We start from the raw sequence: 14,018 nt of genomic DNA, 5'->3' as shown, positions 1-14,018 counted from the left end.
TCATACATCGTATAGAGATCGATAAACATGTATAAACTACATGCATTTTATATAATTTAAATAATTTATATGTACAGTCCCCCCCCCCCCCCCCCCCCCCCCGCCCTTCTGTCAGATGTTCCTGTGTAACGGCGGCCATTTGCAGCCCATTAATGTGAAATATAATCTGAAGGACCGAGGTCTTCCTGTTAATCTGTGGTGCCGAGCGTTCCAAACAGGAAATAAAATCCTCCACAGGAAGGTTAAAAGCCCGCGGGAGTTTGTCCTCAGGAGTTTGCTAACGCCGTTACGTCCTGCGGTGCTTACGCGACAGCGCACAGACGCAGGAAGTGTCGATGCGTATCCACCTCCAGCCCAGCGAGTTCCCGAGCTTCGTCAAGGCTCGCACGTGTGTCTGCGTCGTCTTGCACTGCGAGTTCCAGTTCTTGTCGTCGATGCCTCTGCAGCCGCCCTTGAACGGCCTCGGCGTCCGACAGCGCGTCTCGTAAAAAAACTGTTTGATGTCCTGAGTGGGACTGGTTTTGAATTTGGCCAGGACGGTGACGGTGTTCCCCCTGGTGTCCACCGCCTGGGTTTTATCCGTCACCCACTGGCTCTCGCTGTCACACACAGAGTACTCCCCGCGGTAGCTCCTGTGCTCAGCGTAGCGCTTCTTTCTCGTCTTGTTGGCCGCAGCCCCGCTACTCGGGTCCCCGCTCACGAAGTCATCGGCGAGGTAGAGCGGCGGAGGCTGCAGCGGCGGCCGGTCGCTGAGCAGCACCCTCGGTGAGTTGTACCTCTTCTGCTGCCTCAGAAGTTCACTGTTCAACAGCACCAGATGCTGATCTACTCCATCACTGTGACCCCCGACCCCCCACTGCTCCTCGCCGCCTCGCTCCTCCTCCAAGGGAAGGCTGGCTCCAAGGATGGGCGGTAGTACGTCCTGGGGCTCCGGGTCCCGGCTCTTGCTCTGCTGGCTCTGGTTTCCCCTGGTCCTCCCCCTGGTCAAGTCCGCCTGGAGAAGCTGGATGATGAGGGAATTCAGAGGGTCGGCACTCGACTGCTGTTGGCTGCTGTCCATGTTGTTTGCCTGGATACCATAGAGGTACACAAGGACCATCACATACAGCAGGATGGACATCACTAGATTCACCTGTAAGATCTGCAGAGATAAGAAGAGACAATTACTGTCATTCTTCACAAAACCAACACCCCAATCCAAAAAAGGTCAAAAAAAGTCTAGATCTCCAAGACCAAAGGTCCAGGCTCTGCATCTGGAGCTGTGGAGGTACCATCAGTTCATCAAGTTGTCTTTTGCTATAAGTGATATGCAGCAAATCATTTCTGACCCACCAGTGATGTAAATGAGGAGCCACTTGGTTTGTGATGGTGTCTGAGAGATTTAGAAATGCCTCAAACACATCCCCATGGAAACAGCGTACCAAATATGAAGCTATCCCAGACTGAAAGAGGGTTGAATGCCAGCACTTTCGCTCAGGTGAGGACAGCTACCTGTTGCCCTCTAACAGAATCGTGGAGCATTTATTTGCTTTGGAGATTAAACGTTCACATAAAAGAGGCAGAGAGCTTGGGGGTGCAAGGGACCATGAGGTGGAGGTTGAGTCCATGCAGTTCTGGGGAGAATATTTACCCTCGTGGGGACACGCCCCCATTAAACTAGGACGCATTTAATTAAGCTCAGTTGGACGGAGAAGACAGGCAGCTGCAGCGGGGAGCAAAGGTCGACCACGTCACAGCTAATCAGCCACCATCAGACGGAGGCGAAGGTTTGGCATCAGCCCTGAGGCTCCACCCACCATCAGTCACATGACCATCAAGACTTGGACGATGGCGGTGTTGGAGCACCACTCGGAGAATCCGTGCCAAACCATCAGACCACAACAAAATAAACCCGGTGACGGTTTAGACCTGGACAACAAACTCCGTCCTCAATTCCTCAATGGGATTGAACCACCGTTGACCCAGATTTGCCCAAACTCATCAGTTCCAAGCCGCGATGGCCGATTTCGCGGAAGTTCTTTCCCTTCGGTCTAAAAGGGCAGAAAGTGGCGCGTTGGACTGTTTGAGACATTAGCGTAGCATGTGCATACTGAAGGAGCAGGTCGGGACAAGAAGAAATATCTGGAGCCGCGGGGGACTGTCGGATGATGCCCTTCCTTCATTTACCGACTTGTTTTTCGTGACGGCAAATCTCGGCATCATGTTGTGTGCGTGAAGCACTTGTGAAAACGACCTTTTGGCTCCACATGAGAGAATGTGGCACCACAGCGAGCGTGTTTACAAGACATCCACTGGCTCCTTCACAATTAGACGCAGAATTGCTCAAGGACAATATAAGTTCATGTGACATTCAGATGGTACCGAGGCCTGAAAATAGGCACAGAACTGGGTAAAACTGGAATGTGGGGGCTTTGTCTCGCTGAACGCCACTTGCACATCGTGACTCTAATTAATTTAATATCGATGTGCGTTAAATGTATTCTGGCACCCTCGCTTAGCGTCAGCAGTAAGAGTCTGTCTGAACCACAAATTGAAAGTTTCCTTTTCATCCCAAAAGATTTTTTACTCTCTGTGCTTGAGAGCGGGGACCTGATTCCATCTGCAACCGGACAAATCCTTTGGCGCCGCGTAATGTCGGGAAAAACTCCAAAGTGCAGCTCCAAACGTAGCTACAGGCTAGAGAGCTTCCTGCTCGTCTTATGGGGCTGTTAAACAAAACAAGGAGACAAAGGGTGAACTTTGACCAGCAACACGGTTCCACCTGTTCACTCTAAAGAACCACCAGGTCCTACGGTAGCGCTCGGGCTCGTATCGGCCTCCTTTGGTGCTAAAATTTGACCGACGCAACATTTGAGGACATGGCAGGTCCTAACAGGGCAGCTCAGAGAACCGGAGCTCCAAAATCCTCAGATTAGACGGGAATAAAACCCAAAAACACAAAGGTAGATAATCTCAATGGAGGGATCAAAGCGGCAACACATTCGTTAATATAAGGTCACAAAGACGGCTTTGGTGTCTCGCCGTGTGGACTGGGAGGAAGGGAGTGCACGTTCTTGTTTGTTGCTATGGAGACATATGACATGGACGTGTTATGTTTGACAGCAGGTCTTGTTAACCCGACTGAGTTTAACATCCCGGAGATGAAGGTTGGTGTTTTTCCATCGACTCTCCTGAACCAGATGCTTCACACCTGCATTTTATAGATTTCTCTACAGAAGTGAATAAAGCTGGAGCGGACAGATGGTGGTAGTTAGCCTTCACATCATGTTGCTCCCATAAACGGGTAACCGGAATGTTTGAGAATCGCTCCCATAGCAACAAACACAGAACTGCTGGCGAAGGCCGCTTAACTCGTTACTTGGCTGTGTCTCGACCCGATCCGGACGTCCCGGTCCGAAACGCACCGACGTCCGTCCAAATCCACAACTGTTACCCAAACCTGCAGAAACTGTGCACGTACATACGCAGCTACACCTGTGCAGGATCTGAAGCTGCACCGCCGCTTCCGCCCCTTCAGGGAGGATGGAGGCTGAAGCTGAGTGTTGGGTGCTGTAAAATGGACCCCTTCCACAACATTAGCAGCTAGCAGATGTAAACGGCTGACTTACGAGCTGCTTTCCTAACGTAAAAACTGGTATTTGTCGTATCCGGGTTGGTTTTGCTTGTGAGCGGAGAGATTTCCGTGACTTCTTCTCATCAACTCTCTCTTTGTTTTCTGCTGATATCGATATCAACATATCAGATGCAGGATCGAGTAGAATTTAGCCACATGAACAGTACCAATGATTTACTTTTTAACCAATGAAAACAGCAATTAATCGGTAATTAATCGGACAGAGCTTTTAGATTCTTTGGTCGATTGTCCTAAAAAGCACCTGAAAGCTAAAATAATCCTGGTTACAGAACTTTTAAAATTGTTCCATGATAATTATTCAGTTTGACCTAAACCAGTGCAGGAAAAGTGCATTTAAATGCAGCGCAGCCATGTTTTAAGGGGAACTAGAGGCACACTTCTCCCTGGCTGAGGTTTCAATAAAATACATGCATTTAAGCTACTACAGCAGCCTACCACCAGAGGGCCTCTGACTAGTGGGTAGTTTTAATTTAATAGCTTTAATTCAAGTAGTAGACTCGCACAGATAACTTTAACCCTGCTCAAAGATACTGTGTAAACGGCCTTAATGGTGTGTGCAGGGAGGCAGCAGGAAGCTAGCGGTGATATAATGGAGGAGTCACAGCTTTGGTTCGCAGATGTTTCAGGCCCTAAAATCCCCTAAATGCCTCCTGTCACTTAAAGATCCAGGAGATTTTACATTTCAGTCCTGTTGCCTTCTCACATTTCATAAAATGCCAAAATCCATGGCAGCAACTAAGCTAGCAACAGATTCAGCTCAGGCCCCTCTGGTCGCAGATCTTCCACAGAAAGTCCACAATGATTTAGATTTGTATATTTCTGTAAAGCATTAAGATCAGGTCACAGATTAGGCCCCCTCACATCTCACACATGCACTCATGTTGAACCTTTCGGAAGGAACCTCCACTCCTACAGGCTAGAAACTACTGTAGTTCCTCTTTGTGGTACAAATAAAGGACAGAAACTGGAAGAACCCTTTGATGAGATGCTAATCTTGACTACTGCGTCCACCCCTGTAATCATATCAGAACATCACTGATTAGGAAACACTGGACACATAATATGAAGCTGAACTGGAGAAGAGGTCCTAAAAGCTCTCTGGAGCATCGCTGGCGTCCTCTCTTGTGTAGCCACAAGGTTTGGATCCTTCTTTCCACACAGAAATTGAGTTAAGTCTCACGTTAGCATGTTGGAATGGGTGTGTAGCGATGGCGTCGGTAATCAGCGCAGATGCTGCAGCTAAAGGCCAAAAGATCCCCTAAATCCCAAAATCAGCTTAACTCCCGAAGTTTGAAGCTGCGCTTTGAGTAAGCTAACGAGTGTGTTTGCTGCTTATTCGCTTACACAACACACTCTTTTAGAGGAGCAGAGCTTCCTAGCGCGGAGCTGTGAATGCAGCTCCGCCAAGCTTCTTCAGTACATCATTCATGAGCACGCAGTCCTGGAGTCCTTTCAAAAGACCGTGCATGACCCTCAACCTGACCTTTGGCATTCCTTTATGACGGTACCGACTGAACTGGTGGGTCCAAACTGACTCCGGTCTCCTCCCACAGTCCAACATGTTAGCTTCTAGATGAACCCTGAGTGTGCGTGAGTGGTTCTGGGGTGGACGGGTCGCCTCTCTAGGATCCCTCTGAGCCCTGAGGAATAAGCAGGAGTTGATGGAAAAGGGAACAAATCTATGAGTTCTATCAATAAAATAGAAAGAGGGGATTAAGTCCGACCAACAAGCTCAGATTGATTTTATAGATGAAGGGAGAGAGGGAGGAAAAAAGCTCAGAGAGGGAAAAAATGGACGTGACTTTCAAAATCGGGTCATTTACGTAAGCTTTATATCCAGGTATTTACCTAAAGCCACACAAATGGTCCAGCTGTCAGTCAAAGGTGACACAGTCCCTAAACGATCGGCTAAATCCGAGTTCCTGACCGCCGGGCGGGTCAGGGAACCACGGGTGTAGAACCTGGAAGGTTACCGAGGAGACCCCAACAATGATGCAGCTTAGTGACGGGGCTTAACATTTAGCAGCGTGCCAACCCGGCAAATCCTCCCACGGGATTTTCACCAACGTCTGAACTCTAAAGCTCTCCAATTGAGTCCAGATGTTCCGGCGACAGTCACAGATGTGGACGTCTGCAGCTCGGCTACCAGCCCAGCGTCGCAGATGTGACGCCAGAACGGAGCCAACGGCGTCCCCGTGGCCGTGGACTCTGTTTGGAACTGGGTTCGAGGTTGGCGTGAGGCTGGCGTGGCGTTTACTGCCGCTGGTAAAAGCCAAATTAACGGGCAGGAAAAGCTGCGCGTTTACAGCGTTTTCCAGACGCCTTTTAGTGGTAATTAAATGTATAAACGGTCAGACCCACTCCCCCCCTCGCTGCACACAACCGCCGGTTAAACGGCCTCATCTCACACACGAGTGTTCCAAGACGTGCACGTTTATTTGTGCAGCGTGACTGATGTGATGGGACACTCCAGGTCACGCCACTCCTGCTCCCTGCGCACGCCGCTCACACCCTCTGATTCAGATCAGCTAATGCTGCACGCGCAGGTTCCCAGGTTCCGTGGGTCCGACCTTGCACCTGCACAAGGAAGCAGGGTGGAAACGATGCGCCAGTAGCTACATAAAGTGGCCTTTAACCTACAGTCTACCTGGCTGTTCACTTCCTGTGTCACGAGACAGCAGCAACATCGTTAATGTCTCGGTAGGAACAGTAGGAATGTAGAATTCAGGAAGCTGGATTAAGCCTCCGCGTTATTTTAATTGGCATAACGTGTGTAGAAAATGCAGCAACCTGTTTCTCAAAGGTCCCTGGGGACTTTGTTGACGGAGCAGAGTGACTGAGCAAGTCTCTGCTGGTCGTCGGCCAAGTACGTCTGCCGGAAAGAGAGGAGGCTCGGCTCCAGCGAGACGCAGCGGTTAGCTTAGGCTGCAGGTTAGCCAACGCGGGTAAAGGGGCTTAGCCTCACGGACACTTATCCCTCTCTGGAGGTTCCTGCCTTTTTCTGTGGAATCCCAAACAGGCAAGCTTCTCCTTGCTTTTGCAAACACCTCCATCTGACTTCCCCCCCGGGTGTTGTGGTAATTTAAGGGTAGGGCGGAATTCCAATCATAACAGTGAATTATCCCTGTTTTTCCCTCTCCGTGCCGGCGAGTCTTCCTTCAGAGCGTTTAAGCCATGAGAAAACTAATTAATGCTCCAGTGTGGTCTCACCTTTTAGCATCTGTGGTTGTGTGTGTGTGTGTGTGTGTGTGTGCCGGCAGCTCCTGAGTGAAAGTGTGTGTGAGCTGTGTCATTAAAGGCAGCCTGAGAAAGCAAAGGCAAGTGTGTTTGGGCCTTTTGGCACATGGATACGGCGCGAGTGGACGGTGGCGTCACTGATCGGCGCCGGTCGGAGAGGTTTCGGATCAGTTCCCAGAGTGTGTCATTGCTCAGGATGTATTTTTAGACCCGGACGCAGCCACTTACACGTGCGACCCCTGAACTGAGAGGCTGGGAAACATTGTTTTCCAATGACTTTCCCTAATTTCCAGGCTTGTGAGCGTGTGTAGTCGGCGTCCCAGATGTCTGACATGGACCGGCCCGGTGTCGGCAGCAGCAGCTGAGATGAGCCCAGTTCGGCCACGATCACTCCCAAAATGGAAAAGTGCGGTTTTAACAACAAGTTCTGAAGAAGAAAAGAAGCTTTACGCAGAGGCTGTCACCAGAGCTGTGGAGCAGCCGGGGCAGCAACACACAGCAAGAAGGTTCTGGAGTCATTTCCCGGCTCGGGGCAGTTCTATGTGCGGTTATGGTGTTCTCCTCGTGCCCGCTTCCCCCATAGGGCATTCCCCTGGAGCTGTTTGGGATGAGCTCCAGCACCCCCGTGACCCAGAGGAGGAATTATTCTTCCCCTAAAAGTGGATTTATGTGAATAAAACGTACAGACCTTTTAGTTCTGCGCTAAGATCCCCCAAATACAAGGTGTTGGTAGCCCGGCCCGCCTCCAAACCAGGTCAGCGTGGAGCAGCGGGGTTCTGTGTCAGACTGTTGATGTGAAACTTAACACCTCAGCCACAGCGACGGACCCAGAGTGAAGCCAGCTGCTGGTGCGTTCAGGCGCCGGGCCAGACACGGCGCCGGGCCACACACGCCACCCTCAGTGGCAGCACTCTGTAGCCAGCTGGGTGGATGTTGAGGCGTTCTCTTGGGCTCCTGCGGCCACACGTTCTGCCACGGTCCGCTCACAGGTCCCAGAGTGGTGTGTGAGCGCCAGAACCAGAGCGCTAAAGGTTCTAATAACCCGTCCACCCCAGCTAACCACACACAGGAATAGACTGGAGCAGGTCTGCATCCTGGTTTGGCCGTTGTGATGTTCCTGATGCCACCTGGGAGCGTTTGGAACCACCTTCCCGTATGTGAACATCCGCCTGTTGGATGTTGTTAATTAGCTGTAGCGCTAGGCTACGATGCGGGTGATGCACATGTTCCTCACCCTGACGTGGCGATCTGTCACTTCCTGTCCAAGGAAGCAGCTTTGCTGTGCGTTCATCAGTTCCGCCTGAGTCTCAATAATAATAATAATAATAATGATAATAATAATAATAATGATAATAATGATAATAATAATAATAATCATAATCAGGTCTTCCTCAAACGTTTGATGTGCTCGAGTGTGTCCTGGCTCAGAAGTGAGTCCAGGTTCATTCCCGTCGGCCCAAAATAGAAAGCGTGGTGTTATTTTGGGCCACTGCCTAAAAATCTCTCCAGGAGATCAGGATTTAAATCCTGATCGCTGAGTCCGTCAGGGAAGAGCGGCCATGTGTTGGGGTTGAGCTCAGGTTCTGATCAGGTTATACCAGTTCAGGTGTTTTCATTTCCAGGACTTTTATTTTTGAAACGTGCTCAACACCAACCTGCTGTTAAAGAGCTGTTTTCCCTCTGAAACTAAAGGAGTTTTGGCCTTTTTGCCGTTTCTGTGTCTTCCCACCTCAGATCTTTAACACCGGGATTTCCTGCCTGTGCATTCAGCAAGCAGATGTTTTCTGTCTGTAGAGAAGCAACACGTCACATCAGCTACGGTTGTTTCACTCCCTGGCGGCTGCAGATGCACCCGAACGCCTCGCGGCTCCAGACAGGCTGAAAAATGGCGGCATTAAGTTTAGAAAAATGTTGTAATTGTAACCAAAGACCCAACGTTAATCTCCGGCTCCAACATTTCCCTGACAACCTTTCAGCAGCTTCTCCTTATGGCCCCAGTCGGCCTCCCCGTTATTATATTATCTTTAAACCTTTAACATATGGAGTGTGTCCTGCTAAACCGAACCTGTCAACAGGAACCAGCACAGCGCGTTGCTGGGTGGCTCGGAGCTCCTTTAGAGGATGACATCACGAAAGGCGGATTCGCTGGAGATGACTTTTGGGTGATTCACTCAGCCTGACTCTTCATTCTTGGACACATTCTGTGAGCTGCCAATGAATTCCCCAGATCAGCGCCAGACCGCTGCTCGTGAATCGCTGCGCCTGAACTTGGCAGCCACGAGGTCCAACTGGATCCCTCCAACCCAGGAAGTGAGGCGAAACGGTAGTATATGATGTAACCTGGAGGATTATCCCAGCATTCTTGCATCTTTTCTGCAGCAGAACTCAAACCATCCCATTCTTAGCAGGTCGGGAACGTGAGAGCAGAGTCTGTGGTCTCCTCGTGTTGGACCCTAAAGCAGAGGTTTGGAGGCCGATGCTGCCTCCAAACACTCGACCACGGTTGACCGCGTCTTGCTGAAAGATCCTGAGGTGCTGCCAAGTGTCTCTCCGCATTACGAGAGCTTCCTCTTTCATTCAGGACAATTATGGCACAAGTGTTTGTCTGGAGGTTGAGACGCAGGGAGCGAGATCACCGCCCACACCGAACGGCCGCGTCACGCTGCGCCTGTGCACAACGTGGGCTGTCATCAGCAGAATCCCTAATCACAGCGCTCTTCCCCACGTCCAGCCTCCACTCCCTCTGCGCTGTTTACAGAGTCCTCCGTGTGTACACACACCAACCGCTGCCCTCCCTCAGTGGTGAGAGTCACCAGCGTGTCTGGAGACGCTGACCTGCACCCTGACGCTTTCCCCCTGTGGGAGCCAGCTCCCCTCTGGGAGCCAGCGCCCCTCTGGGAGCCTGCGCCCCTGTGGGAGCCGGCGCCCCTCTGGGAGCCTGCGCCCCTGTGGGAGCCAGCGCCCCTGTGGGAGCCTGCTCCCCTCTGGGAGCCGGCGCCCCTCTGGGAGCCGGCGCCCCTGTGGGGACCGGCGCCCCTCTGGGAGCCGGCGCCCCTGTGGGAGCCGACGCCCCTCTGGGAGCCGGCGCCCCTGTGGGAGCCGGTGCCCCTCTGGGAGCCAGCGCCCCTCTGGGAGCGCACCCATCCGGGGCGGGGGGTCACTTTTCCGAGGTGTGATGACGCAACATTCCCAACGACGGTGAAAAGTGTGTTCTTAATCAGCGGCGGTCTCTGGTCGTGAGGATGCTCAATAAAAACCCAGGGAGCTTTTCCAGGAAGGGGGTGGAATCCAGAGCCTGGTTCTGCCTCTGCAGCTTTAAACACAAGAGGAGCAGAGTTTCTCCGACAACGAAGGAGTGGAGATGCCAGATGGGCTCATTTTCTGTCTGGTGCACAGATTTCAAACACATCCAGCCTTCTGTTATTCATGGATGTCGGTGTACAGCTCTCACACCCCTCATACAACAAATCCCATCATGCAACAGTAATCCAAAAGAAATAGAAGTCTTGTGTTGATATTGGCGCTGGACCCGCGTCTCCTTGTTTGTAGAGCTGATGTTTGACGCTTCTCTGCGACACAAAGCATTTAGCTGCGCTTAACCTGCAGCGTCAGGGAGGACCCAGTCTTTCTAGACAAGGAGGCCGTGAAAGCCCAAACCCGAGTTCCTCTCTGTGCTGCCAACACAAACACCTCATCCACCGGGTTCCCAAGTCCACCTATCCTGATGCGTATCTGAGCCCTGTGGCTCCAGAATTCAGAAAAGGAGAAACCAAGAAAGTATTCCCAAGACCGGAGAAGAAGATGCAGCAGACTTAAGCCCCGCCCCCTGCTGGAAGACTGCATCCAATCAGGGCCCATCAGGGAACCTGAGGGAACAACGAGTACAGGTGACTTCTACAAACGTATGTTTTCAATCTGCTGCATTTACTCGTTCAGGACTTCCTGGAACATCCGTGTGGAGCTCCCGTCCCATGTGGGACATCTATGCTTAAACACAAGCCAGCACCATCAGCTGCAGACCACACACACACACAGGGACACACAGGGACACACACACACACACAATTCTAGGTTAGATGTGACAGGAAACAGAACCGATCCAGCAGTTTCAACCCAGCCGGCAGCTTCGGATGTATCAAACTCTGATGGGAGATTGTGAAGGTAAAGGAGCTAAAAACATGCTTGAGGGAGATTAGAAGCCAGAGAAGAGGTGGGACGGTCACATGACCGAGCTCTCAGGAAGCCTCACCTTAAACCACATGATGTGGAGCTGCAGCAGGGCCTGAGGAGGCTGCTCAGATCTGTCTGTGAAGCCCTTTGGGTCACAGGCGAATGAATGAAGGGCTCGGGATGTTCTGCTCTGTGTTCCGTGCTCCGAAACGGGCCGTAAGAATGCGTGGAGTGTAAACACGGGGGGAAATGTGTAAACCGTGTGTGTGCAGGCAGCTGCCCGGAGCTGCAGCAGCAGGAGAGGAACCCAGCAAACATGTGAATCACTGGTGCCTCGGTCGCAACTTTGGGATGAAATGTTGCAGCCCTGCAGGATCTCACGGAGCTTTATGAGGACTCCAGCACCCAGGAGCCTCGTTAGGAAACCCTTCAGGTGCTTGACCCTTTAGTCGGGACATGTGTTGGAAAAGTACTTGAGCCGCACTTGACAAGTCATTCAGTGGGACCTTAAGAGTGATGGGACGGTTTCCACAGATGGAGGAGACACCGACGGCCACAGCAGGAACATCTGGAGCGCTTCGGAGCACAGAGACGAGCTGCAGGCTCCTTGATCATTCTTCAGGTCTTGGTGGCCCATAAAGGAAGCGATGAGGGTGCAGCCTGTCTGCAGGCAGGACCAGGACCAGGACCAGGACCAGGACCAGGTGATGTGGTGACCAGGACCAGGACCAGGTGATGTGGTGACCAGGAGGGTTCACTCACATGTGCCGGGGGCAGAAACATCTGACACACACTCTCCGAACTGTTGGTGCTGCCTCATTTTAAATGGGCATCGCTGGAGTTTAGGCAGCGTTGGAATCCTTCAGGCTGCTTTTGAAATTGTTTTTCCAGTCATGTGGTAGAGAAGCGCTAGAACAACGTGCACGCTCCCACATTCCAACTCACTCACCCTTCAAATTTGAAACACTAAACTCAATGGAGATCATTTTTCCAGCGATTTTCAGGTACAAACGGAACCAGAATCGGGATGGTGGATCACATTAATTTGGGCTTTGAGGATGAAGTCATAGCAACATGCTTAGATGTTTGTCATTGGAGCGCTGATGAAAGAGAAAGTGGACGGAAAGAAGGATAAAAACAGCCTGGACAGCACTGATTCTAGCTCTTATCAGTCACCTGGGAGCCATTTTGCCTTTTTTCTATCCTTATCTCTTCTTTTACTCGGGATTTTCTCCTTAAAATCGAAACTGACCTGTTGCAGCAGCGCTGCCAAGTTGCCTGGGAGGCAGCTTTTGGCTCCAGGGCCCAAAAAGGGGGAACAGAGCTACAGATCCGTCTTTTTCCTCCCTTGTGCCACATCTGCTGCTGCAACAGCTGCTGCGGCGGCGTGCGCGCCCCGTCCGCGCACTCCCACGGACATTTCAGTGGAATCCCGCGGCAGCGAGCACAGAGAGACGCAACGCTGTCCAGGCCTCATGTGGCACCGAGCGGAGCCAGCAGCACCGCTCCGACGCCCAGCTGCGCCCGTGTGCACAGGCCACGCGCGCGCGCCCGCCTTTCTTCGGGGTTTCTGTCTTTGTTACATCCAAATCTGTAAATGATTTCATATGTAAAGAAATTTCCCCTCAGCAGTTGAGATAAGGGCATCAATCCGCGTGCGTAAGAAGTTACAATACCAAGAAAAGTTCCTTCTTTCTTTTACTTTTGTTCTCAGGAAGTTGAGGCGTTTTGACCCTCTACTTTTACTGCACTTCAAGGATCACAGTTCCAAGTTTTAAAGTTGGTGTAAAGCGGGACCACCGACAGCGTCGGACGGTGTCCCGGCGCGCGAAGGGTGGAGAAAACGAACGATCCGTGCGCGTAACGAGGCCCCGAGGATGGAGTTTCCACGGAACCAGTGAGCTTTCCCCAGGTAAACAGGAAGTGAGGGGGGAACTAAAGACATATCGACTTGCCCGTCAGTTTAAAGGGGGCCTAATTGAAAGGTACAGGCTGACCATCTGAACCGTGCATGTGCCAGCCGTGCACGCCGTGCAGAGCTGCGTTGGCTTATGCGTGAAAATGTCAATCATGTTTGTTGGCCCAGGCAAGCTTTGGAGGGACCCAACCCTTCTGACTACCTGTGCACACAACGCGCTGAAAGACGGGTAACTAAGTTTCTGTTCCCCTCGAAAGTCCGCGCGCGCACGGCCTCGTGCTGCTGCCTGTTCCCCAGCAAAGCTCCGGCTCCCTGAAGGAAGCGGCTCCAGATGAACCTATAATTCGGCTCATCTCTTATGCAAAAGGTAAATATTTAATCTGGAGCACTCGGATGAATTCACACACCAATTCAAAACCTGCTCCTAAAAAGTTCCAAGGCGTCATTCTTATAATTCCAGCAGCTCCAAAGCGCCCTGACACATGATTTTAACAGATTAACCAGTTAATTTGGGTCGTTTGGGTCCATTTCAAAACTCCTGAGCGCACAGAAGACGACGCGAGTAGGTGTCAGTCAGTTCCCGTTCCACAAATAACCACAATCACCAGACTCAAACACATGAACAGCCCCTACCGTAATAAACGTAACCATAGCATCGACGGGTTGGGATCCAACAGAGCCGACATGAAGGAGATTAATTTTTAGTTAGAATCCTTTGGCGAAAACTTCTCACTCTGCGGAGGGCGCCGCCAGTCGGTGCGCAAACTGCTGTGGAGAGGATCAGGGTGTGCGTAATACTGCCGGGACACTCTCTCTCTCTCTCGCTCTCTCTCTCTCTCTCTCTCTCTCTCCCCCCCTCTCTCTCTGTCTCTCTCTCTCTCTCCCTCCCTCCCCCCCTCCCTCTCTCTCTGGACAACATAATCTACACCGCGCTCTCTCTCTTACGGAACAGATGGCTCTTGGCGCACGTCGCTGTACAGTTCTGCGTGCACGCTGCCACTGTCTGTCAGCGGAACAAGGCTGTTGACATGAATTAGGACACCGAATTAGGAGCGTGCG

General features: G+C 51.6%; 2 protein-coding genes across 3 annotated transcripts in view; one reads left to right on the top strand and one right to left on the bottom strand.

The window, feature by feature from the left end:
• The window catches only part of ano2b (anoctamin 2b), an 89,950-nt gene that overhangs the window by 40,923 nt on the left and 35,009 nt on the right, over positions 1–14,018 (top strand). The gene's annotated exons all lie outside the window — the stretch shown is intronic.
• On the bottom strand, positions 108–13,743 carry ntf3 (neurotrophin 3). 2 transcript variants are annotated; one of them, XM_011613528.2, is made up of 2 exons: positions 13,593–13,743; positions 108–1,141 (listed from the first exon to the last, which is right to left on the bottom strand). In XM_011613528.2, exons 1-2 carry the CDS (start codon positions 13,608–13,610, stop codon positions 287–289), a joined length of 873 nt encoding a protein of 290 aa, XP_011611830.1. In that variant the 5' UTR covers positions 13,611–13,743; the 3' UTR covers positions 108–286. The 2 variants fall into 2 exon arrangements, with proteins under 2 accessions (XP_011611830.1, XP_029681457.1); XM_029825597.1 differs by lacking the exon at positions 13,593–13,743 and adding an exon at positions 7,560–7,861.

This window comes from Takifugu rubripes, chromosome 18, assembly GCF_901000725.2.
Source record: "Takifugu rubripes chromosome 18, fTakRub1.2, whole genome shotgun sequence".
Lineage (NCBI taxonomy): Eukaryota > Metazoa > Chordata > Actinopteri > Tetraodontiformes > Tetraodontidae > Takifugu > Takifugu rubripes.
The sequence above is the reverse complement of the archived record's forward strand: the minus strand, read 5'-3'. Positions and strand labels throughout refer to the sequence as shown.